The sequence below is a fragment of the Melospiza georgiana genome, chromosome 2, assembly GCF_028018845.1.
Source record: "Melospiza georgiana isolate bMelGeo1 chromosome 2, bMelGeo1.pri, whole genome shotgun sequence".
Lineage (NCBI taxonomy): Eukaryota > Metazoa > Chordata > Aves > Passeriformes > Passerellidae > Melospiza > Melospiza georgiana.
The window spans coordinates 78,938,520-78,965,099 of NC_080431.1; the positions used below are offsets into that span (position 1 = coordinate 78,938,520).

General features: G+C 44.2%; 2 protein-coding genes across 3 annotated transcripts in view; both read left to right on the forward strand.

Annotated features, from left to right (window-relative positions):
- TEAD4 (TEA domain transcription factor 4) overlaps positions 1–8,521 on the forward strand; it is a 49,618-nt gene extending 41,097 nt beyond the window's left edge. Inside the window, exons 11-13 of the mRNA XM_058045536.1 lie at positions 3,980–4,120; positions 5,527–5,679; positions 8,281–8,521. Coding sequence (XP_057901519.1) covers positions 3,980–4,120; positions 5,527–5,679; positions 8,281–8,394 — 408 coding nt within the window. The 3' untranslated portion in view covers positions 8,395–8,521. The remainder of the gene's footprint in view (positions 1–3,979; positions 4,121–5,526; positions 5,680–8,280) is intronic.
- Positions 8,522–15,605: 7,084 nt separating this feature from the next.
- The window catches only part of TSPAN9 (tetraspanin 9), a 169,545-nt gene continuing 158,570 nt past the window's right edge, over positions 15,606–26,580 (forward strand). Inside the window, exons 1-2 of one of the 2 annotated variants that reach the window (XM_058018480.1) lie at positions 15,606–15,675; positions 25,461–25,504. The gene's annotated coding sequence lies outside the window, so the exon portion shown is untranslated. Of the gene's footprint in view, positions 15,676–25,460; positions 25,509–26,580 lie in introns of both variants that reach the window. The other variant, XM_058018479.1, reaches the window with a different exon arrangement.

Genomic DNA, 26,580 nt, shown 5'->3' on the forward strand with positions numbered 1-26,580 from the left:
AATACTTGAAAGGATGCTTTGAGACATGAAGACATGATTGATTTTTCAGAGGTTCTGAGTTGAAGTTGTGGTTGCAGGTGACAAAGACTTTAAGCAAATCAAGGAATGAGTAAGTTGGGGTTGTATATCTGTAGTTTTACATTCGAAGAACCCAAGGCATGAACCTACCATTGCTACAGTAACCATTTAATATACCAGATGATCTGTTGTGTACTAGAGGCCTGATTCTAAACGCCAGGGTTGAGGTTTTTTGACCTCTGTTGTAGCACTGAGGATCTAGTATGACTGAGAAAGAGATGTTCACCTTTGTTTAAAGGTGCTTTAAATTATCTATACAATAGCTAAAAGTTGAAAGTTGATGAGTTTGAAACATAAGGAGTGTTGCAGTGTTAGCAATTCTTCCTTGATTTTGGCATTGGGAATTTGGTACAATGAATTGATTTTTGGACTTGAGTTGGCAAGTTGTGCATGACATCTGTGTGACATTTCTCTGTGCTCCAAGTGCATTCTAGCACACGACAATGAATGTGAGACATCAGCCTCCCAACACATGGACAGTGGCAGCCCTGCTCTTTTCCAGGCTAATATTATCTCTGCCACCTGTTCCTTGCTTCTCCCTGTGAACTCCTCCTCTATGGATCGTTATTAATAGTTTGGGGAAGAGGCGTTCTCAGGGGTTTGCACGTTAGTAGAATGGTGCACTTGCATCTTGGGGCTTTCAGAAATTGTGAGACTCTACATGGAAGACAGAAGGAAAAATGACAAATCAGTAATTCAGGACAGGTAGTACTTTGCACAGAGCAGTTATCTGCAGAGAAATGAATCAGGGGAATTTTTGTCCTGCCTATGAAGAATGTATGTAGTAATTTCTTCTTGTTGATAGGCAAGCGATCTTCTGAGCATCTGAGTGCTCCTTTCAGCTAAATGGAATATACTTCTGTGGGAAAGTGCTGAAGGGGTGGGCTGGAAACTGCTGTCTTGCACCTGGCTTCTCTCCTGTCACAAGCAAATCCAGTCAAAACAGCAGCAGTGCAAACTGCCCTCAGCACCCTGCCTTGCCCACTGGCTGCTTTCAATCCTGGAACTGCCTGGAGAGCAAGGAATGGCAATTTGGTCTTCACTTTCACTCTGTTCTTGGTGCTCCTCAGGCAGCAAACAAGACAGCAGCTAGAAACAGAGAATTTTATGATTTTTACGCACATTAATTTCACCTACCATCACCACCACCCTTATGTAAGGGGACTCTGCCAATGGCACTTTCACCAAAGTTGTCCCCCACAGTGTTCAACAGCTTATTAGCAGCAAAAGGCAGATTGAAAGATTAAATTGCTGAGGAATTTTCAAAGAATCTTTTCCAGAGATGGAGGGGAGAAAGGAGCATATTAACTTGTGGAGGGCTACTATGCTCTTCCCAGAACAAATCCCTTCTATTCCCTCTAGAAATCCTGTCTTGTAGGTAATTAAACATGCTTACTTCTCTGGAAAGGAGGGAATCCCAGATGTTACCCCTCCAAGCAGGCAGATTTCACTCTTGCATGCAGTATGTGAATACCTGGGACGTGCTATATCACAGATATCTTAATGACTGTAGTTTCAGCATGTTTGGAAGTCATCAGGCAAGCTGTGGATAAGTGTGTCATCTGTGCTGAGCTTACAAAGCAAGTTAAACACATCCCAGACATGCCAGATTTTTGCTATGTCAGAGTTGCTCAGATTTTGCATCTGGAACTTCTGGGGCAGAAAGCAAGAACCCTGACTTTGTCAGATAAAGTAGTTTGGTCCAGCTGGTGGCTCCTAACTCAGATTTAGCTTGTAATATGTCTCATTTATTTGATCTTTACCTTTGCCTGTAAAAGAGACTGAGAACAGCTGTTTGAATGCTGGACACCACCCAACAGCCTGAATCCTGCTGCTGCTGCCCCCGCAGTCCCACCCTGTTCTAGCAGTGGCAAGTAGGAGCCTGGAGGGGCCAGGCAGCTCAGCCCCTTCAGTGAGACTTTCCTAAATCCTGCCTATGTCTCCTTTGGCTGCCTAGGCTGGGCTAAGGAATTTATTTAAGACCGTCTCATTTGTTGTTGGACATACCAGGGCATTTGCAAGAGAGGAGTTGAGGCACCTGGGTTCTCGTCACATCCAGTTACGTATAAAAAAATTCTATGCATTCTCAGACCATAAAGTGAAGATTACCTCTCCTGCTTGATGGAGTTCTGGGAAGATGAATTTCCTTTGAATCATAGTCACTATTATTCTCTTGCAGTAACTTAATAAAAACCTAAACCAGAATGGAGTAATACTGCTATTCTCTAATACAGGTGCATTTGTGGTACAAAGAAAGTAGCTGCATAACTACAGTTATTTAATACCAAGGTCTTCAGCATGGCCATAACAATTCACTGGAATAAGCTGTCCTGCCTTCTGCTGCCCCTGTTGCCTCCCATCCTCCCAACATATTCTTTGTTTGAACACACACAGGTGTTTCTGAATCAGGCCAGGGAACTGATCCCACTGAGAACTAACTGAGCAATTCCTCAGTGAGCCTTGTAGTACAGCTACAGAGATGCGTGTCAGTACAGCAGGAATGGGGAAGCACAAACTGCTCTGTAAGACTGACACTGCTCTCTCCTGGGGTCAGGACCAGCCTGGCATCAAACTACAACTCTGAGGTGCAGTTTCTCAAAAGACTCAAGCCAACCCAAGTATGTGTTGCTATGAAAATAGGCATTCTTTTTGCCCTTTCTTTTGTGATGCCACAAAGGCAGCAGCAAGCCCAGTCTCTACAGAAGGGGAGAGAAGTTGACTGTCACTTTCTAGACTGACCTAAACCTTTTGTGAAGTTGCTCCTTAAGACAACTAAGCTAACAGTATTTATTATCTCGTGGCACTTAAGAGACAGGTATTTTGCATGGCAAAGAAAGAGGGGCATTCATTACTGTGGTGGTCAAGTTCTACCACATTGCTTGTCCTTAGTGCAGCTCTTGATCTCAAACAAAAATCTCTTTACTGACATTTATTTAAGACAACCCTGCTAGAATGTATCTAATGCTGTCTTAGTCACAGGTAGCAGGAACACACTTACTTCAGTTTCCTCTTCCCTTAGCTCAGCTGGAAGAATAATATGCTCTGGAGCAGCCTATGGGAACTGATCCTTGCTTTTAGGCTGATGTGAATTAGCACATGGGCTTGTGGAGCACAGAGGAGCTCTGCCCTTTCTGTTTTGAAGGGGAGGGAACTGAGCTGGGCATTCCCACACACCCCTAGTGTTTCTAGAGCTTAAGGGATCCGCCACTTGTTTCATAACTGCGGTTGGAATGACCCCTGGTGGAAGCTTCAGACAGCCAGGATTTTTAGGAGTTCTGTCCCAACAGGAGGCTTTAGTTGGCCAGCCTTAGGCACCCACACTTGAAAACTGTGGCTGCTACTGGAGATGGGTTTGAATTCAGGTGTAACTGGGCCAGATCCATCAGTAACCTACATTCCTTATGTTGCATCCTGTCTATTTACATTTGTAGTACCTGAGCCTGATGTGTGTGTGTACTCACACATTCCTTTTCCCTGCTGTCTCTTTTCCCTTACTATGTTCTTAGGGTGGAAAAACTTTATTGCTGTTGCTTTACTATTTTTTCCTTTCTGGTGAGTCAGGCCAGTCTAGCCTGTCTATTGCACTGCTCTGACTCTGCAGTCTGCTCTCCACATGCTTTGTGAGTACCTCCAAGCCATGTCATATGTTTTTCATGTTAGGAGGATATTCCACCAGATTTCCCCAATGTGCATGCAAACCCACACCACTTTTTGAAGTGGAAATAGGATTTTGTTCAGTACTCTTCAGATTTCTCCCACTTGCTTAATGCACATTGGTCTGCTTAAGGAGCTGGGGACAATCCCAATACTTCACTATCCTGGCTGTGTAAGGTAATGGTGAGAAAATGCCACAACCATCTATTGATAACCATCTGAATTTTTTTCTTCTTCTTTTTGGCAGGCTGATTTGAATACCAATATTGAAGATGAATCCAGATCTTTCTATGGTGTTTCCAGCCAGTATGAGAGCCCAGAAAACATGGTCATTACCTGTTCCACCAAAGTGTGTTCCTTTGGAAAGCAGGTGGTAGAGAAAGTAGAGGTAAGGAGTAGACACTTGGGTGCAAGGTTCCCTCTGGCTGCCATTTTGTCACTTCAAGTATTTGCAGCCTGCCTTTGTATCTCAAGGCAAAATATATCTCATGCTTCTTGTCAGGGAGATGGATGCCATAGATGTAAGATCACTCAGCCTGCAAAATGCTTGTCTTAGGATTTCACTGAAGATCTGCTAGTGTTCGCTACTTTCCCCTTAAATCTCAGTTTCTGAGGAGATGTAAATACATATGACTCTTAGCTCTGCTGATGCTCTGGGGCTTTTTGGGAAGCAAAAGAAAGCTAGGGAACACAGATGTGTTTTGTAGACCAGAAATGTGAAAACATATAAGCAACACCTCACTCTCACCAGTGTTTTTAAACAGATAATTTCTAATATATAGCTATTAATTTGACTGCAATAGTTTACAGACTATAGCCTTACAGCTTTATTAGATCTAGAGCTTATACACTTACAGCTTGAGCAACAGCAAATAACTGGGTTATGCATAGAACTGGCATTGAAGAAATTCTTTTTGATGCCACATTGAGCTGCTAAGAGAGCTGTTTTGACATGCCCCCTGCTGCCCTGTTTCTCAAGGAACCTCAGGATGCAGAAGCATCTATGTGCAGAACACCAGCTGTTCTCATGTCAGCAGTCAGTTCAAGGTGCATCCTTCCCCAAAACCCATCTCCAGCCACATGATAGGCATGCCCAAAGTTAAGTGTTTGCAAAGGGATAGAGGGGTTAAAGGAAGGTGTCATGGTGCACATGAAAGAAGACCAAGCCTCTGGGGTGAAAGAAGGTTACAGACATTTAAGGGTCTGCTGTGGAATCATAGAATACGGCTTCAGTTTCTCTTCAAAGGCAGATAAAATATACAGGAACCAAGGTGACAATGTGAGCAAAAAAATCCCTCTGTGTATCATTGGTCAGACCCTTTTTTAAGTAGGGGGCATAAATTCTATGTTCTCTCACACAGATCCCAGAAGGCTTTAGTCTTTTTAACTATAAAGCATCTTGAGCATAGTATATTACAATCATTACTTCCTGGTCTTGCTAAAGCAGTAGTTATTAACTTTTTCAGTTTATTCTCACTTAGTACTTTTCCAGTAGAGATGCAGATGGGAGTGTAGGTGTCAATTGGTCTGTTCCGTTCCTCTTAGTTACCTTTCACAGTGCCTTGAAGGTTTGCTGCTCAGAAGCTGGAACCCACCATTCTCAAGAAAACAAGAAATCAAGCTAAAGAACTTGGAGGATTCAAGGGGACTGACCTTGGTGCAAAGTACTGTGGTCACTGTTCATAAAATTATTTAAAAGTGCCACTGTAATTTTTCTGTTCTGAGTGCCTTTTGTGACAGTGCCACCGGTGTGCCAGCACAGCCCCACGTGCCCCTCTCTGTTTTTCCCTGCAGACAGAGTATGCGCGCTACGAGAATGGACACTACTCCTACCGTATCCACCGCTCCCCTCTCTGCGAATACATGATCAACTTCATCCACAAACTCAAGCACCTTCCCGAGAAGTACATGATGAACAGCGTGCTGGAGAACTTCACTATCTTACAGGTAGGGATTTCAGCTGTTTTCATTGCAACTTGGCAACATGTAAGCACCATGCAGGAGTTCACTGTTGAGAGTCAAAGCAGATTTCCTTTTATAGCTCAGCATCTAATTGAACTTAATTTCTTTCATGTGTATTGCACTTCAAGACCATTTATGGAGCTCTAGAGATGGTAACTCAAGCAGAGGAGCAGGAAAAGAATTTGAGAGACCTGGGTAAGAGAGAGATAAAAAGAAAAATAAAGGGAGAGCTCATGAGGCAGAGAGACAAAGGAAGGGGAATAATGAAAAAGTCAGTGAAGGAAATGCTCATTCCACTATTTCACAAATATTTCTGTGTCCTGGCCCTTTTTGCAAGGTAAAAAAACCCCATAAGGGCATTGTTGAGGGGCTATAAAATTTTTCTGTGGGAAGAGTTCTTCACTGACCATATTAGGGGGGAAAGAAAATTGGTTCCTCAGGACCACCCGGGACCTGTACAGAATATGGAGACGTGCAAAGGAGTTGTGGGGAAACTCTGTGACACCTTCTGAATCATGCAACCTCTAGCTAGGTCAGGATCATAAGGCTACAGCAATTAGATTTCCATTAGTGTTTTGTTATACTGGGAGCCTTTCCAGGCTCAGATGCAGCAGCCTAAATTTGGGAAGAGGGCAGACAGCTTAAAAAGTGGATTTTTCTAATGGACCGAATTCTGTGTTCACCTCTGTAAGAGGCATCACTGATCTTCGCCCAGAGAACATGAGGCTGGGTAAGTAGAAGAGGTGCTGGTAGCTGTATGAAAGACTGGAAATCAAAGTGGTTTTCATTCCATTCTCTGAAGACCTTTGATAACTGCAGGCAACTCCTTTCACTGCTCTGTGGCTCAGACACATCAGCTATAAAATTCAAGATTAATATACATCATAGGGCATTAAGTTTATTCTTTCATGCTTTTATTAAGATCTTAAACATCTGGAGGAAATGAGTAATAATGCTGAGAGTTCTTTAAGATGAGCAAAAGCATGAGAGGGGCAGAGACAGAGAGATGGAAGACTTGTGTGCTGTAATCCATACAGGGGAACATTGTAGCTGCCTTCTGCATGTTTCATTCCTCAGTCAGGCCAGCATTTCCTATAAATTCTAAGAAAAAAACCTGTCACATGGTTATACTTCCTTAGGGGTTTTGTTTTGAGAAATCTTATGTCCTTCCCTATCTCATGTCCTTCCCTTATCTTCCCTTCCCATGGGAAGGCATGTCCCAAGTGGGGGCTGGCACACACTACCTTGCAGTGCTGTGCAAGATGAAAGTGCTGCTCCCTGAGCAGCAGCATGGACATTTCCCACTCCTCACTGCAGAGATGAAAAACGCATTATGTAAGGCATAACCTCAGTCCCCACTACCACCTTTGAGCCAAGTCTAATTATATTTTTTATAAACCCTTTTATGAGCTTAGAATACCTCTAATCCCATAAGCATCATTTATCTTGCTTGGCACTTTTCTCTGGATCTAGAACTCCCCAAGATTTCAGAGCCCGTTTTTCAGAAAAGGGCCTGGTGCCTTAGCACACCTGGATGTATATAACTCACCACATCTTGCAGAAGAGAGGACTTCAACTGCAAATCCAATCATGAAGTAAGAAAAGAGAACAGACCAAAATCATACTGCTAAAATTAATAGGAAAGTTTGGAAACAGTTATTTTCCTCCTGTTTTCACAAGAACAGTTGGGCTTTGGTACAGTTCAAGCCTCCAGCTGGAATGGTTTTCTTCTGCAGTTGAGCTTGTGCTGCTGCTGCTAAAAATCTGTGTTCTCCAGCAGGAGAGAACTTTAGCTATGGCACAAACTCAGGTGACAAGAATGTGCAAAGCTGTGCAGTGACAGAGAGAGGGAAGCTGAGCTAGGAGTTGTGAGAGCAATATTTCTCTTGTCTCTGCCACCTAGTGCATGCTGCACAAACTAGGACAACACCGCTCCATCACCATGCCGCTGACAGAGTCACGCTGTTGAGACACTAAAGGGTCCTGAGGGGCCATAGGAAAAAAATGGGAAAAAAGGAGCTTCTGTAAGAATGCATGAGTGTAGCAGCCATCCTTCTCTCAACATGTGCAGTGTATGGAATGGGAGGTGTAATGGAGTCAAATCTGTAAGTCTCCTGTAATACTCTTTAATCCTCGTGTTCTGTGTCTACCATTGACAAGCAGGAGCAGATGAAGGAAAACAACTGTCTATGATTGTGATATATCACTATTTGTGTGAACAGAAGGGGTGTGCCACAGGAGGGGGCCCCTCTATACACAACAAACAGAGCAAGAGCTTTTTTTTCCAGAGTGAAACAATTTCACTCTGCTGAAATCTGCAACATCAGGGGTGGCAAGTAGAGAACCTGCTTCCACTGATGTGAGCACTGCTTGGTCACAGTGAACTTTTTGTCATCACCCTCTCTTCACTGCATTGTAGTTCTGAGGATGCAAAAGTGCTGTGGTTTGTGGGCCAAGCTGTGTATCGATCCTGCACTTCTCTGTTCTTTGTCCATTACTGACTTTCTGCTTTGTGTTAAATGTGTTGGAATACATAAGCAGAGAAATAGCAGTTGCCATTTCAGCTTCTTCTCCTTTTCTGTCTAGGTTGTGACAAACAGGGACACACAGGAGACCTTGCTGTGCATAGCATATGTTTTTGAAGTATCAACTAGTGACCACGGTGCCCAACATCACATCTACCGGCTGGTGAAGGACTAGAGACTCTCTGCCCTGAGTTGTCCATGGAATGCATGTCTAAGAAAAAAGTCTGTGCTTGAACAACCCCTGCCCCCCCCAAACCAAACTGAAAAATAAACTGCAGATATTGTGTATTTTCAGAAAAGTACCTCTGAGCTGGTTTGTGATTGATAGAGTGAAGTTTCCATCTCCAGGTTTGTGCAAATGGGCAAAAGATTTGGAGTCAAGGAAACAGGCAAATGACTGCTTTAGGGTCTCACCACAATCAGCACCCTGTGAAAAGCATTTCCCACAGTGCACACCCAGGGTGTGATTACACACATAAAAGGAGCGTGTGCGCCTGAGCATACAGGTGGGGCAGTGGCAATGGCAGCAGCTTCCACAACTCTGATCACATATGAACAGGTTGAAAATGTTCATGCTACACCTGGTCTGAGTGTGTGCACTCATTTACAATCATTTGAAAGCCAACACATGCCCAGACGTGGTTACCATACATTTATATAGGTGTCAGTTAGACATACACAATCATGTGCCTGTGTGTAGAGGTTGCACATATGTCCTGCACAGCTGCCTGGCCACATCAGCAGTTGTGCAGTCACAGGCTCATTCAGCCTTGCTCTGTTAGAGGCTTGTTTCTTCTTCCCTCTCTTCCATGCATGACAGTGAGAGACCAATCTTTCTTTTGCGTTTTAAATAAAATTATGCTTAGAAAATTGGGTATGTTAAATCATGTTGTCTTGCCCAGTAGATTTCCTCCATGTATCAACTCTGATAACTTGACAGACTAAAATAATTCTTGCTGCTTTTGCTTCTGTTCTCTCTGCACAGCTACCAATGCTCAGTGAGCCAGTCTGTGCTCTTGTACACCAGCAAAATAATTGTTTACAGAGGTCAAATTATTCCACCTGTTAGTTGCAGACAGTGAGATGCACAAGTATTGCACAGGATGTCATTTGGTGAGCAAACTGGAGGAAAAGAATGAGAGGGAAGAGTGAAAACAGCTTAGCTTTCTGTGTTTCCAAGGCAATCAAACACAGCCTCTCTACTTTACTTGTAAACTGAGGTTGTCTATTCAGAGAGGAGTCACTGAGAAGCAATAATCTTGGTCTCCACAATGCTGCTGATGTGGGGGAAAGATGCAGCTATTCATGTTGCCCTGAGGGAAGAGGTGGTTTGCATGATGCTCTGGCAGAGGGTGAACAGGAAATTTATTGGGTGGCCAGGCAGAGTCGTGTGGCCTGGACAATCAATTTAATGTGGAAGGCTGACTAATTGACTTACTTCCTCACTAGGCAACTGCATGCCAGTTGATCTGTTGTAACTGTGAAAGTGTGGGTTTCCATTTGCACGTGGGAGGTCCCTGGCAGGCATGAGTCTTCACCAGGCAGACCCTGTGCTTTGAAGCATGGGAAGGAAAGGATAAGGGTGAGGAGGATAGCAAAGATAATGCCATGAAGTCAGAGATGGAGAAGGATGGTTTGTGTCCTGTTATGGGAAAAGTGATATTTTTTTCCCCCCCCAGTCTTGTAGACACTGCATTCTCAGAGGCTACTTTTAAGGACCTTGCAGGGCTAGTGCTGTTAACCTTCTTTGTGCAGGAGCCAAAAGTGGATGATCAAGAACAGAAAATTTGCTTGCACCTATTAAAGCAAAATCTGCACCAAGTTCCTGCTGTGCCTGCTCTCTCCAAGACCAAGAAATACCTTCAAGAACGGACTTCCAAACAGTAATACAGACACACAGATACCAACAGCTTTCCTTAAGATCTGCATGGCTGGTAACCAAGAATCAGTCAAGCTTGGAGGAAGATGAGCCAAGTACTTTAAACACCGAGAAGACAAAGCATCTTGAAATACCTGCTGTTCTGTGCTACACATGAAAAATCCATACAAGCACAGGCTGCCCTCACCCATCCATTGGGTGTTATTGCTAGTCCCAGCCAGGTGACCAAGCCAGCCAGGACTGAGTTAACTAAATCTCTGCAAACCAGGCATCCCCTCCAGCTGGCCACATGGGTATGAATGGCACCAACTGTCTACAGTCCATTGGTGATGCATGCACCTGCCTGCTTCAGCCCTGTGCAATCTCCTTCCTCATCTCTGAACCATGTGTGGAGCAGGCAACAAATCAAATAAAACCTCGCTAATAAGAAAAAAGACTGACCCTTGGGAAAAGTATTCTTGGCCAATGCCGACAAAAATGTTTTGAAATGAAGCCTGGACAGAGAAAGGGCAGAGAAAATGCAAATTTTCCCAGCAATGGAAAATTCCTTATGATGTGTATTAGTACTCTCCTGCAAACACGAGCTTGGTGCCTTGCATGCTTTCACTGCTGGGTTACACCACAACAGCAGACCCTGTGGAAGTCAGTCCCTGAAGAAGATGAGCCCTAGAAGTTCACTTAGTCCATTAGTTGATCATTAGTTAAACCACATTAAGCAAAGTTATAGATGTTATCAAGGCAGCAAACATGAACCAACAGGCTGAGGGACAGAGGAAATCTTCGCACAGTTGATTTTGGGACACTTCTGCAGGGTTTATTTTCAACTTAATACCAGTGGGAGATTTTCCTCTGGCAGTATTTCTTTCTATGCTTGCTCTTGGAGTTCACAGCACCCTGGTGTCAATAACCAGGGTTAGCAAGAGACATCTACTTGCCTTTGAAACTCAGTGGAGAAAGGAAAAGAAAATTTGTGTGTCTCGGAGAGCTCACTTTTATGTAGGCCAAGATATGAAGAAGATCTAAGAGGCAAAAGAAGTACTGGTAATTTTGATGTGGACTAAAAAGCTTCTGTCCCCTTGCAGAATGGGTGAGATCCATGCAAAAATACTTCAAAGACTGGAAGGACTGTAGCCCTCTGTCCCCAAGGCTTCCTTTCTTGGAATTTCACCAGAAGAAACCCAAACAGTGCATCAAACTAAGGGCCAGCTGCAATTTTGCTAAAAATAAAGCAAAGCAAACACAAAATAGCAGCATGTGTAAAAAAAGACAGATTCAAGAGGAAAGGCTAACTGAACTCTAAAGAACTGACAACAAATGAGGATATCAGAGTGTCTTACAAGTTTATTTTCTGTTGGGGCAGAAATACCAGAATTATTAACTTAACCTGTAAGAACTTGCTATAAAATCAAAGGACAAAACATTAAAAGCTGATTCCCCATGTCACTTCACAGCCACAACGCTGAGACCTTAAAAGGCAAAGCGACAAAACAGATCTAAATATCCATGTTTTCTTTATAACAAAGCACTTAAAAGCTTTCCATTTAACTGATTCCCTTTTTTTCTAATGTACATGCTTCAGTTTATCAGCCCTAATTTGTGCAGCTACATCTGCTTGTGGAATCATGTCAAACTGAATTACTAAAATGATTCCACTTACTGATTGTCTTCTGAGATAAGACAGACCATGGGTCTGAGCAACACAGAACTAGGCAAGTCAGGAGCCCTCCCTTCATCTGCACTTCAAAGCCAAAATGAACACTTCAGGTAAGACAAGTTCATTTGAATTCATTCATGTATTTGTGGTGAGGGGGTGGGAACTTCTTAAGCTGACATTGCCAACAAAGACAACATGTAGGTGGGCCTCAAGACAAAGGTAGGGATTGAATTTAAATCTCCTACTTCAATATCTAGATCCAAGGATCATTATTTCCTTGAGTATAACACACACACTTTAGCCTTTGGTGCAATGGTTTCCCAGTGGCATTTTCTTCCATATTACCCAGCTCATTTTTGTCTTGCTTCTTTGACATTTGGACCAGATGAAGGAGTTGAGGATCTTGTGTGGTTACAGCAAAGAATAAGAACTAATTCAGACAGGTGATAACACCCTCAAACTTGCTGTAGAGCTGTGGAAGGGGCAGGAGGAACACATGCTGAGCCTTCAAGCAGCTGCCAGGGGGCCATGCTGTTTCACCAATCCTGCAAGCAGAGTCTGCATCAAAACCAAGCAGGAAGGCAGCAGACAACTTGCATGCTTGTACTGAAATGGCAAGATCAGGGCTACTCTACGAGGGAAGGCTAGCCAGAAGCTTAGGTTGACCACAGCTGTGTCCACAACCTCACAGACTGTGGTGCAGTCCCAGTCCTCTTGGACACCAGATCCAGATCCACTACCATGTTTGCCATGGTTCAGCCATGGAATCCATGTTTGCTGCCGGTTCAGCAATTAGTCAAGACTCCAAATCTTGACTCCTCTCATTTAAGAGGCCATACAATTTTGGCCTCTTACATGAGCCACAGAAATACTGGTGCTCATTCTGAGGAAAATTAATACAGCATCTTTAGAGAAAGGCACCCCCCTCATCTCCTTGAGGTGCAAAATACAGCAATTGTGATGGAAAGAACATCAATATAAGCAAAGTTAGAAAGTCTAGATGGATGATTTCTTTCTGTCAAAAAGAGAAGCAAAGACTTTGATTTTCAACCTCCCTGATTTCCCCACAGCACTCAGCTCTGTTGCCATATTATGATTTAATCTGAAATTGGTGGCTGGGACCAAAGCCACAGACTTGCTATTACAGAAGAGGGGGTACATCCTGTGAATTACAGTGGAGAGCATCCTTTTCTAGATGCCTCAAATGCAGCTACTCAAAGATATTCTCAGAAGCTGCATGTAGCCTTCAGGTTTGCTGGTCATATACCATGGATTCAGGTACACAAAATCACAAAATTAAGGTTGAAAAAGACCTTTGAGACTGTCAAGTTCAACTATGACCTAACACCACCTTATCAACTAAAGCATGGCACTAAGTGCCACATCCATTTTTTTTTAACACCTCCAGGGACAGTGACTCCACCACCTCCCTGGGCAGCCCATTGCAATGCTGAACCACTCTTTCTGTGAAAAACATTTTTCTAATGCCTAGCCTAAACTTCCCCTGGTGCAGCTTAAGACTGTGGCCTCTTGTCCTGTTGCTGGTTGCCTGAGAGAAGATGCTTATGAGGTGCAACTCCTGTTCCTCACTGTATGGACAACATCAGAGCACCCCCATGTTAGATTTGGTTGCATGTGGAAGATGGCTAGTTGAAGCTGGAACACAGGTCCAACAGACTACTTTCCTAAACTTAATGGCATAATTGAGAAGAGACATGCAAATAAATGCAGTTTCTTTGGTACAAAGTGTATCTACAGTATCAGCAACTCCAGTCCTCAGTTTCACAGTGATCCTCAAGCTCTCCCCTAAATCATCAGGTTCATACTAAGCGCCCATATATGTTTGGGTTTCTTTTCCTGCGCACGTTTTACGTTTTTTCCAAAGCAGACACAAAATGATGACTTGATTTCACATATTGATTTTTTACTTAGACTTCAACTATAGAAATCTCATATACCTGGGTATAAAGCTGCTTTGCTTATGCAACAGGTAAAGAACACAACATCATGCTGTCTCTTTTAGAGTGAACAACCAACCAACAATAACACCACCAACAAAAGTGTCAAATGTGTTCTCATTGTCTGCTGACTTCCTGTGCTGCTTCTCTTTCAGGAAGTTGTTGTTTATTTTCAAAGTTTACCTTACTAAAGATTGGCATCAATTCTGGAATGAAGATCCTTCAGTCCTCAGGTCTAATGGGATTTGCTGCATTAGAGCTACAGCATCCAGGAGATGGACTCTTCTTGGAGCCTGGAACCAAAGAACCAAAAGAAGTGCTCTCCACAGATCTCTATCTCTTGGTGCATTGCAAGATATATTTCCTTAATTGCTTGCTTTAAGGTAAACACACAGCAAAGTTTGTTTACTTCTGCATGTAAATAAATCACAGAGAGCTGTAGGCTGTCCTTCTCTTGGGGAGGGAGAGAAACAAACATGCAGCAAATGACAGTTGTGTTGCTGGCAGCACTGCCACCAGGATGCTTCGAGTCTGTTGAACCAAGCAGTTTATAAAAATCCACTTAGGACATGATGGAAAGTACAAGAGAATATATTTGATGTGGACATCCCCTTGAACTGAGAAGTGTGACAGCAGCAGCAGTACCAGAGAAGGAAATGAGAATACACAGGGGACCTCGGAATGTGAAACAGATATTCCTTCTGCAAAAACATTTATGGTAAAGCCTTGAGTTGCTCTTCACACACTGTAAAATACAGTTCCTCTCAGGAGGCCCATGTCCATAACTGCACTGCTCTCCTTCTGTTGGCATCTCTGCCCCAGTTCTAGGTTGTTTCCTCAGCACATAACACTTCGCTTAGTGGTCCATGCCAAAACTTTCCCCAGCTCTGTTAAGACAACTTGAGAGTCTTCTGCTGGAGTGTTTGAAATTGACTTAATTCAGTTTTTGTTGCACTTCCACTGACACCCAGAGGAAGGCAGGTGGGGACTTTCTATATGATGTCAGAAGAGCTCCCTTATGGCCCTGTCTCATAGCACTACAGATAAGAATCATTAAGATTGGAAAAGATGTCCAAGAGTCCAGCCATAAACCCAGGACTGCTGTGTCCACCACTAAAACAAGTCTCTGAGCACCATATATACTCATTTTTTGAATACTTCCATAAATGGTGACTCCATCGCTTCCCTGAGCAACCTGTTCCAATGTTTGAACACACTTGCAGCGAATAAATATTTTCTAATATCCAATCTAAACCTCACCTGGCACCGTTTGATGCTGTGTCCTCTCGTCCTATCACTTGTGGGAGAAGAGACCGACCCACACCTGTCTACAACTCCTGTTGCGACAGGGGAGCACTCAGACACGCTCTCCCCCTCAGCTGGAAGCCAAAGCAACACAATGACAAGTCACGGTGGGCTTCGGACCAGCGAGCGTCTCCGCCCGGGGTTGCCGCTCGCAGCGGCGGTCGGGGCTGCGCTCCGGGCCCGGGCACCAGCCCTGCCTGCCTGAGCCCGGAGGGGGCTCCCGTCCCGCCGCGGGTCCCTCGGGGCAGGGGCAGCTGAGGGGGGCGGTCGGAGCCCCCCGCCCCGGCAGGAGGGTGCGCCGGGGGATGCTCCTGGCGCCCACCCCAGGGGTTTCCCGGAGGGCACCGCGGGCGGCAGAGGGAGCGGGGCGGGCTCCAGGCAGAGCTCTGCCAAAGAGGCTCCGGCGGGCGCAGGACGGAGCGGGCGGGGTGCGCTGGAGCAGCGGGCCGGCAGCGCTCCCTCCCACCCTCCATCCCTCCCTTCCCTCCTCCGCGGGGCTGGAGCCTCCCCTGGGCAGCGCCCCCAGCTCCTCCCCGCTCGGTAACGCCGGTCCGAGCCCCTCCTCCCGTTTCCGCTGGCAGGAGCTGGGGCCGTCTCCTGCCCTACCTCCGCCGCTCCCCCAGCACTCGGCCCCATCCGGCCCGGCCCAGGGACGCGCGGGTGAGACCCGGCGCCGCGGGGGGCGAGGGGCGGCGGGGACCTGCGGCCATTCCCGGCCCTGGGAGAGGGGACGTGGCGGCAGCGGGGCGGCCCGGGGCGGGGGTGCCGGGACTGCCCCTCACGGGGGTCGCGGGATGCCGGCCCGGCCGCCGGAGATGCTGGGGAGCGACGGGGTCCCGGCGGGATGGGGCTGCGGGTGGCTCGTAGGGGCGAGGAGTGTTTGCTGGGAACAATAACCCCCCACCCCCTCCTCCGGTGCCTGTGTGATTTTTGCGGAAACAGGAAAGTTAGTTCGGAGGGATGAGTCGAGCCCAGCGGCGTCTGCGTGCGCGGTCCTGCTCTCGGCCGGGGAGCCCGCGGTGCCCATCCCGCGCGGCAGCGGATGGCTCCGGCTGGGGATGGATTTGTCCCCGCCGCCGGGGAGAGCACCCTGGGACAGCGCTGCTGGCCGGCGGGGGCTGCCTCTGCCGTGGCCTTGCGCAGCCCCGAGGTGCGGCGGGCACCCGAGATGAGGGGCTGGGAGCGCGCAGGGCACCCGTGAGGGGACGGAGGCTGCGCCCGGCCGCGATGGGAGCGAGCCCGCCCGGGGCTGACAGCTCCGCGGACGTGGTGCCAGCGGTTCCTGCCTTCCCCCTTCTTATGTAAAACTTGACTCCAGCGTGGCCTTTTCCTGTTGGAGCTTTTGGAAACTTTCCTTGCTGTATCTTGGGATATCCGCCTGTCACCGTGCTCCTGGTGGGAGGTGGGAGCTCTGTGAGGTTTGCCTCTCGGGAGGGCCTTCAGCTCCAGGGATTTCTGATGGGCAGAGGAGGACCTGAGGTGTGGGGATGCTGTGTTAAGGAAAAATCACACTGCAAGAGCTGCATTTCTCACTTAATCCTTCTATCAACTCTTTTGTTCTGTGCTTTTACACTGTATAGTTCTGTGGTTTGAACCGTGGGAATGGAGCACCTGATTTTCCTACCTGACCACACTGAACTTACTTTAAGACTTGGGCATAAGTCACCTGGGATATGTCTGGGTAGAAGTTAAATATTCTCTAGAACAGCCATGAGAGTCAAATCAAAGAGTTTGTTTGGGCTCTTGGCCCATTCCTAGATGGGCCTAAACGTTGCCTATGGAAGGCAAAACCTAACATGTTCCTGTAGCAAAGTTGTTAGTAACAGGTGCCACAAATTGTTTTAATGGTTTGTTTGTTAAGCTTTGTAGCCAGGGTATATAACTGCAAAGGATAGCAGCCACTGAAGTGTGCATTCATGTGAGTTGTGTTGGCATAGAATGTGGGGACAAAGTTAGCACTCCATTACTTTTAGAATGTCTAAAGATAAATTATCAATGTGATGTAGAGAACACCAGGGAAAAAAATCTGTCCTTGCAGTTTTATGTCCATTGCTTCCATTTTACATTTTTCCTGAGCTCCAAGTATGAAAACTGATGGAGCTAATACAGCTTCTGCCTCCAGATCTTTCCCTTTCATATTTTTAGACCTGTGATGATCAAATTGCATATCCTACAGAAAAAGCCTTTTCTATAACAGGGCTATAAGACTTGTGGCATGCTTGGTTTTGGTACCTGCGCTTTCTTTAAACCTAATTCTCTTTAATAAAGCTGCATAAAAAGACCTTGGGGTCAGAATATAACAAATGCAGTGTCATTAGCATTAGTCAGGCAAAGCTCTGAGGTTAGAATGGCTCTGTTCATCTCTGTTGAGCAGGATAGAGGGTTAACTGTGAGTGTCAGTGTTATCTTAGCTATTTTGGTTATTTTAGCAGAAAGTAGCTTTCAGAGATGCATATCCCACAGTCTTTGCTTTCTGTGCTATTTTAAGTTATTTTCTTCCAAAGCATGCCAAACCTCAGCCTGTCCATGAGGGTATTTCCATCACAACTGTGTATATTTAGTGTTTAACCCCTGTCTCCCCAAAGACACAAACTAAAAAACTGCAATAGAAAAGTGAAACACAGGAAGAGCACAGATTAAAATAGCAAACCAGCACTGAGGTGGCAGCACTGACTGGAGGAGTTACTTTCACATTTGTTTCACAAGTGAAACTAGCGAGTTTTCACTAGAGAATCCAAGACTTTGTCTTGGTGTTACTCTGAGAAAGCTGGAGCAGAAGTGGCTGCTTATCTTAGAAGTAGTATGTTAATATTCCCCAGATACTTGGGTTTTACAATTGCTTTTCAGTACTTGGGTTTTACAATTGCAATTTTTTGCCCACCTCAGCTTTTCCCTTTTATCATATTTCAGGATTTTGCTGTTTGCAAATGACTGATGCGCTGTTAGTTTTCTGTGTTGAATGTCATTAGATTTACTGATGCATGACAAAAAGAGATGAGAATGCTTTAAAGAGGCTGAGCATGAGCCAGTGCTGTGCCCTGGAAGTGAAGGCAGCTGACAGTACTCAGGACTATTTTAATAAGATTGCAGCCAGTACCCAAGGAAGGGATTATCTCAGGTCAGGGTCTGCATCAACAGGGTCCAGGACCAGGATTCCCACACCCGGCTGGAGGCAGGGCACAGCTGCTACACAGGTTGGGCAGGCACTGAACGCCACAGGCAGAGCTAAAATGGGGTCCCTGGTGCCACGAGCAGAGAGCAGGGGTGGACGTGAGGCTTTTAAAGAGAGCATTTAAAGGCCTTTCAGTGCTCTCAGAGCCCTGGTTCAGCATTGAGGATCATATGCTGAGGGAACTAGGCTTGCTCACCCTGGAGAAGAGAAAATTTGATGGGACCTATGGAGACCTCCTGGTACTTTAGAGGAGGTTCTCAGGAAGACAGAGCTTCTTCACTTTTTTCTATGGTGACTGTATGAGGGACAGCAAAGGGAAGTTGAAATGAAGTTCAGGATAGATGTAATTTCCAGCAAGGAGCACAGTCAGATGCTGGAACAAGTTGCCCAGAGGGGTTGTGCAATGTCTGTCCTCACAGGTTTTCAAGGCCAAAGTGGATGAAGTCCTGCTGAGACCTCATAGCTGGTCCTGTGTAAGGTAGAGCATGAGGGAACCCCCACAGGCCTGCTCCAACATGAATTCTCTGATCCTGAGATCAAGCAGCCATTTGGTCTGAGAAGGAAGGAGGTGTGTGAAGCAATGGCAACACTTGTAAATACCCCAGATGAAGAAATGAAGGAAGGTTTTAGGATGCTGATGTGTTGCTTAGATGCTAACAGAAATGAAATTAAAAACTTTTCTCGGTGTGCTCACAGCTTATGCTGGAGAGGTGTGTGTGTGGGTAGGGGAATGATTTGTATTTATAAACTCACTTTCCTTTAGTAATTCTCAAATCACAAAGTGCCTTTTTGGTGTAACAGCACTTCAAGATGCATTCTGGAATGGATCAAACCATGCTCTTTCAAATTTCATGTAGGAAGTGTGATGGCAATAAAGCATGGTGCTGAGCCTGGGGAATGACAAGGGAATAGCTCTTATTTGAGGGTTGTCTTCTTTGACTCTCTAGAAAATAGATTAAACATGCCAGGACCAGCAGATCATTTCCACATTTGTGCTGTGGTTGTTAACAGACCTTAGGACTGAGTCAGTCTTGATGAGGCCATCTTAGCAATACCCAGAGAATGTGAGTGGATCAGAAATAGATACTTGTCTTTCCTCTCTACATGGCAGTGAAATTGTGGAAAAGTGGGCATGTCCTCAGGAAGTGCCATCTCTTTGCTCTGTGCAATGCATGTTGGAATTTAATTTTGAGAAGATAAAAATTTTGTATATTTTACTTAGCTGTTAACAAGATACTTTATTGGAGACCACAGGTATTACTAGTGCCCTTCTTCTTCATCTTTCCTGATCTCCTAAAGCTGCCTTCCAGAGGCTGTTTCTGCTGCTCCTTGTAGCCTCCCTCAATGAAACATGCACTGCTGAATGTCAGTGCTGTGTTCCCTGGGAAAAAACCCATCAAGTCTGTCCTATGGGTTACTTCCTGTGGTTCAGTGCCATGTTTTCTGTGGTGTGTTTGTCATGAGGCTGGACTCTGTTCTCCAGTGAGAGATGTTGGATGCTTTCCTCATGCTGCTTGCACAGGTGTTTCTGGGAAGGTGATGTCTCTGTGATTTAAATGTTAATACAGCTGGACAGCACTGTTGCTTAAATGTCTTTTAAGCCAAACCTCACCTTTCCCTCTTTTTTCTGATGATATTCCAAACACTTGTATTTATTACTGTCAAAAAATAAACCTTGAGGGCTAGAGTTTGTAGAATGAGGCAGGATCCTTGGGCAAAGCCCAGCTGCTGCAAGGTGTCACTGTCTGCAAGTCCAGTAAGAAAGGAGGCATCTGACTGTGCTTCACATGGAAGAAAGAACAGATAGGAAATGTGGGATCCTGAGTAAGTAATGAGCTGTGTTTTGATGCCAGTGGGATGTATTAGTCTGTTAAACTGCCTATTGAGGAGGGGTGAAAAAATTCTGTTGTTGAAAAGCTTTTAAAATCAAGAGTACAAAACAGACAGACATGTTGTAGAGATAGCTCCAGGCAGATGGGGCAGATTAAATCATAAACATATGCTCCAATACGCCTTTAAGTGGACAAAGGTATTAATTAAGCTTAGCATTTCTTTACAGTGATGTGAATATGATGTTGTAATAGTATGATAACCATGAAGTAGTAACATACATTTGAAAGACTTGAAGTTTGCATTAATCTTTGTTTCAAAATGTATAACAGGAAAATTTATTGAAGTTTTTTTGAAAGCACTTTTCCCTTTTGCTGTAAGAGTTCTCCTTTCTAATGCAAACGCTGTCATGCTGCTCTAATTCCTGATATTTCTGAAGGTGGAAGTGACTAGTAGCTGGGTGTTTATTTCCATGATGCCTGTTAGGAGTGCAAAAGGGGAAACAAGCTGCATTAACTAGTAAAATGCTGATGATATTTTTGGGGCTGAGTCACTGTATGTCTCTAGAATCAGCTGAACTGTGTTAACTGGGCTTTAGTTTCTACTCCGATATTGCTCAAGCAGAACTGCCTGCCTTTGCCCTGGGCTGTCCTCACTGATTTACAAGTGCTTGGATTGGTCTGTGTAAGCTCACAGTGAGGGTGTGATGGAATATATCAGCACAGGACTGGCACAGGACCGCAGGAGCTGCGTTATCCATGTGTGGTGTGTCTGGGCAGGAGGCAGGGCTGGACTGGGGAAGGAGCTCAGGGGGGACTGGGTGGGAAGGCAGGAACCTTGAGGAGGCACTAGGCCAAGGGAAAGGAAGTCTGCAACCCTCCCCTGGGAGGAAGGGCTGGAAAGGAAGGATGAGGTGGTACATAGAACAGAGAGCTGAAATGTCACACCCTGTCAGCAGGTTTGAAGGAGACTTAGCTCAAAATCTTGAGACTCTGTTCTAGGGAACAGGGATCAATACAAATCTTTGAGAGCATAGGGCTCTGTGAACTCTCCTATATTTGGTGTTCTTTAATTTCACTCTTAAATTCATTTGACCTGAAAGATTGAGGGAGGCAAAGCTTGAAGTTGGAGGAATCCTGGGTTTAGGTCACTGGTGGGAAGAACCCAAGTGACTTCTCTTGTGCAATTGGGTGGTCAGTGCTGCCTCCTCAAGTGCCTTGTGGCAGTATGCTGACAATCACATTTATGGTGATTGCAGCTGTACTCCAAACTCATGTTGAGCACAGGCAGGAGACTTTCTGTTTGCAGTTGCACATTTCTAAAGGTTAAATAATTCAAGAATGCTTTCAAAAGCGTACTTTGTTTTCTGTTTCTCTACTGGTGTTTTTTACCTACAACTCTGCATACAGTTCAGTGTAAGGTGGTTCTGCCAGGATGTTCATCTGGCTTTGTTTTAAACTGTTCCTTGATTTTGTAGATACATACTTATCCCAAAATCAGCTTTTCATTCAATTTTAAGAGTGTAGCCATATGTGAATGAAGGTTGTTACCTGACTTTGTTTGAAAAAGGTGCAGCTGAAGTTGTGAAGGATTGAAAGCAATGTTCTGAGAATGTCTAGTATGTTGTTTCCACTGGAGGACAGTCTGCACAGTATTGTTTATATGTATTTATATACATGTGGACAAAATACCATTAGGGGAATGGGATAATGGTTCTGGCAGTATAAGAGACCTGTACTAACATGCAGATGGGAGCATGTCTCCTTGTAAAATAAAAACCTAAATGGCTGGCCTAAAAGCCTGTAAAGGAAACCTTCCAAGTATAAATCAAGTGATTTTCTTTCATACATCAGAGCTTTTAGATCTCTCCAGTGCTGCTGTGCTGTCTCACAAAGTTTTGCCAAGTAACAGTGGCTCTGAGTGTTAGAAAAGCTCTTGCTGATCTGTTTCCCAGCAGTGGAGAAAGCAGCAGGACTGGCAGGACTTTACATTCATAGAGCCTTGGACACTGTGGACAGCAGCAGAGGCATCTCTAGGGAGGATATAGATAGCACAGACACCTAATACTGAGCTATTGGGTGCCATCAAGGATGAAGAGCAAGGGGGAAGAACTGCAACTCTGGGAAAATTCCCAATATATTCCCCTCACACCTACTCAGGATGGAAGATCAGCTAAATCCCACACACTGAGGCTGCTGCTGTTTCATGTGGGAGGACTGAGGGTGGTATTTCAGGTGAATGTGGTCAGAGATTGTGATATGAAGGCCGTGGTAAAAGTAATTGCTGGGACCAGTGATCCGTAGAGTGATTTGACTATCTGTAGAGGAAGAGACTTCATTGAGAACAGGAGCTTCTTGGATGTGTGCTCTATTCTAGTTATATAGAAGGCAAAGTGAAAAGGGATTTTCTCGGGAGAACCAGGAGGAGGAAATGAGAACAGTCTTAAGTTCCCACAGCAATGCAAATTCATCTGGATAGCTTTGAGTTTTTCAAGTTCCATGTTGATGCACCATTTTCCTGGTGAATGGTCACCACAAAGTACCTCTCAAGATTTACACAAGAAACTCTTATTTTCATTCTGTTTTTCTTAAAATAATTTCTGAAGACATCTTTCTTAAAGCAGTCAGTTTGCCCTGAAAAATCCTTCTTCAGCTGCCTACTCTCCAGGGACACCCAAACAATCTCTATTGCATCTTGCTTTACTTTATGAAAACAAAAAATCCTGCTTGTTTTTCATCATAGCTTGGTTTTCACAGCTATTTAGTCTCTATCTTCAGTTCTTCCTTCTTATTCTGTTTTCCATCAGTTCCTCTTTGAAGAGCTGAGGAAGTTCATTCTGTGGTAAGAACAGAACAGTTTTGCTGTCTTTAGTCCATTTCTTCCTTGTTGTTTCTACATTAAACCAGACAAAGGAAACAAAGCTGATCCAAGTAATTTAGATATGTTGCTGTTTCTTTATGAACTGCATTTTAAAGAGCTCTTTAAGGAGAAACGCTGCTTCATTTAGGAATTTCTTTCTTTCTGCTTTAGCAAGTACTATTTAGTTCCTCTGTTTCTAAAATTTGAAAATAATTTATCACAGTCTTCTTAAGACCCTTGTTTGCTTTGAAGGTGCTAAATCATCCCTCTCCTTTACTTCTAAGAGATACTAAGAGGTGATGTTCATTGCTTCACATTCTTCTTAAGTGTTTATTAGAAGATCACTACCAGACTGTTTCTGCTTGTATCACTGGACAACTCAGTTTCTGTTTCAAAGATCTCTAAGTCGTTAGAGCTGTAGGTTGTAATTTTAGTAATAAAATGCACTCATACTTCAGGTACAAAATATCCCCATGGCAAGCTCGAAACTGTGAAGGACAACCAAAGTTGGTACTTACCTGTGACGATGACATTGGTTCAAAGCACCTGTTTATAAAAGCAAACAGACTGCTTGCCCTTGGGCCATGGTTTGAGGAACTGGAAGACAAGAATGTTTTAGTTCAGAGGTTGAGGTCTGGTGATGTATCTAAAGGCTATCAGGAGATAAATGCCTACCAGTCACTGAGATTTCTAGAAGAGAAAAATACTGCATTTTCTTCTTCTAGGTTTTGTTAGGCCTCAGAAGTTATAGGATTTCTGCTTTGGAAGATGGACTTGTCTCCTTACTTTCTTCTGCTGTGAACTGTGGATTGAACAGGTTGCCTGGCTGCTCAATACAGCTCCCTACTCTTGGAGAAAACACAGTGAAGGATTTGAGGTTTTGAAGGACTTGCAGAGTGGCTGTTCCTTGCCATCATAGTTTTTGCAACATTCTTGTACCTGCCCAAGCCATGTATTGAATCTTTGGGGGTATGAACTGAGTGCTTTGGTTGCATCTGCCCATGAGTTTTTATCTCACCAGTTCTGGTCTGTCAGATGAGTCTTGTTTCTTTGAGTTTATTATTAATGTTTACCTTTGCCAACAACAAGGTCTCTTTAACAGTTTTCTTGCAGGCATTTCATTTTCCATTTTAATTTTATAGTATAGAGCTGGCTTTTGTCAAGCCAGTCAGTGTAGCTCTGACATGGCTAGGACTTACCTGTTTTACGGGATTACATGACTTGAAGGGCTCCTCTCAGACCGTTTCTGCCTTTGCTACAGATTGTGCTGTGCTCATAACTGGTTTATATCAATGGTAAAGAAAGTTCATCTATAAGTTTAGCTGACAGCATATTGTGTGTGACAGCAGTTTGACTAACTTGTTCACATCTACACAATGGAACTGTGGGGAATCTTGGCTGATTTAATTCTTGGTCAAAAAAAAAAAAAAGATATATAAGTTACTGCTTAGCTCCCCTTGACTTCAATATGGGTATGTCAGTGGCTGAAATTGTTGTCACCTGTGTCACTGGGGAGCTGGTTAGGTTGTGTGGATGCCTGCAAGTGCTTGCCATGGAGCATGACATCAGTGATGAGTTCACATAGTGTTTAGTTCACTTTAGAGAAGATGTATAGAAGTGGTGTGTATGATCTCTTGAAGTGTCCATGTGCTGAAGCACGTCAGTAAACAGACTGTGAAATCAATATCAGTGTTTCATTGATGCTTGATACAGTGAAGAGGGCAAAGAGAAAACATTATTTTAGAAATCAGCAACAATGGAATGATGGAAACATTTCCATTGACCAAGTTTGGTGAATGATCACAATTTTAAAAAAATACTTAGTCTGTAATTCTTTTTTTTTTGTTTGTTTGTTTACACCTGCAAAAATATTGATGGTCTTTTAAACAGTGGGGATGGTACTGCTCCACGTCTTTCCTCCATGTGGTTGAAGGAAATCCTAGTCTCACTTTGCTAGCTGTAGCACTCTTCTAACAGTGGAGTGGTGTTACAGGCTTGAAAGCTCCAGTGTGAATTGGATAAGGTGGAGTGCCTTCTGTTGTGTGGTTTTGTGTGGTTTTGACTTCGGCGGTTGTCCTAGGAGTAAAGGACTCTGTGTTGTACTAGAAGCAAAGGTGACATCTGTCAGAAAGCAAGGCTACTGGAGGAGAGTTTATCATGAAGGGTCTTGCTTAATTTCTAGTTTGGCTGCTGTAAGCAGGTCATCAGGAGTCATGGTGATAATGGGGGATCTAAATGCCAAGGGTTAGAAGCACTGGATTTTTTTACTACTATATCTGATTTAATAGACACACAGCTTTTGCTTTTCCTCATGATCTCTGTTTTCCCGTCAGTTTCTGTTTTAATATTTTGCCTATTGCCATTATTTAAACTTGAGTCCAGGTCAAATCAGTATATTTGGAGACCAGTGTTAAGACTTACTCCTTTTGTTCAGGAGCAGGTGAAATTTGATATACCTTTTCCTGTTTGTTTTTTTAAATCTCCCTGAATTTCTCCTTTCTGTCTGCCTAAGCTAATTATGTTTGTGGTGGGAACTGGGTCCAAAAGACAAATAAATTCATTTTGTTGTTCTTCTTCTTTCCAGGTTTGATCTGTGGCTTTTTCCTTGGTGTACATCCAGTTACCTCAGTAAGTAAGATCTCGGTGAAGGATTCTTGGAGTCATTAAGCTTTGTCATTAATATTCCTCACATTGACATTAAGGGAAGATGCGTTGGTCCAACACTGAGCCCTTACAAACCTTTTTGTAATCTGTTATTTTCTTGCCACAAATGCTGAGAGAGTCCAGAGTAACATGGTGTTGTTGGGATTGTCTCCAAGTACTGCCATAAGTACTGAAGGAAATGTAACAGGAAGGAAATAATCCTCTTCCTTACATGCAAAGATTCCTCTTCCTCTGTTTTCTTACCTGTGACATTTGTAGGGAAAGGAAGCAGAGAAGAATGAAAGAAGGTTCCAGTTGAGAGCAATTTCATTAGTCCACATAAGTTATATAATTTTGTGAAAGGATGGATTTATAAACAGGATTAGAAAAACAGACTTATTTTAGAGGAACCCAGGGCTACGCTGGGGTTAGGTGTCTTACTACAGCTGCAAGCCCGTTGCTTTGTATTTTTACATTCCCTGTGTTCTTCAGGGATTTAGCCTTGGCTAGGAGCAAGTGGCAGATGTGCCACTGCTTACTTTTCATTAAGTTTCTGACACAGGAGAAGAAACAACTTCTGCTCCTTTAGGGAAAGCAAGGTGATCCACCTTTCTGCTGAATGCCATGTGTTCTGCCAAAGGCTGCAAGGAGTGCAGTTTGATAAATCCAAGCAGTGAGAGCAACAGAGAGCTAATAGTCCACTCTTGTACTTGGCTTGCCAAGAACTGTTTCATACTTCTGTGCTGCTGTGTGAAACTTGTCATGACAGCTGCAGGCAAAAAACATCTACGGTTGTACATTTTGGGATCAGTGATGAGAGATTATGGTCTGTGAAGGGGAAGAATCCCCTTGCAACTGGGAAAAGCTAAGAACATGTTAGGTGAGGCTATGAAAAAGGAATGCTGGAGCTTTCCTTTACTCTTGTGTGAAACATCATTAGAGGTGGTGCTGCTCAATGGCTCAGTCTTGGGGATACTGCAAAGATGCATTGACTTAGGGATACTGTTTATTTAAGAGAGAACTGGGAAATATCCTGAGAGGGTTTTCAATGTCAAGGCAAT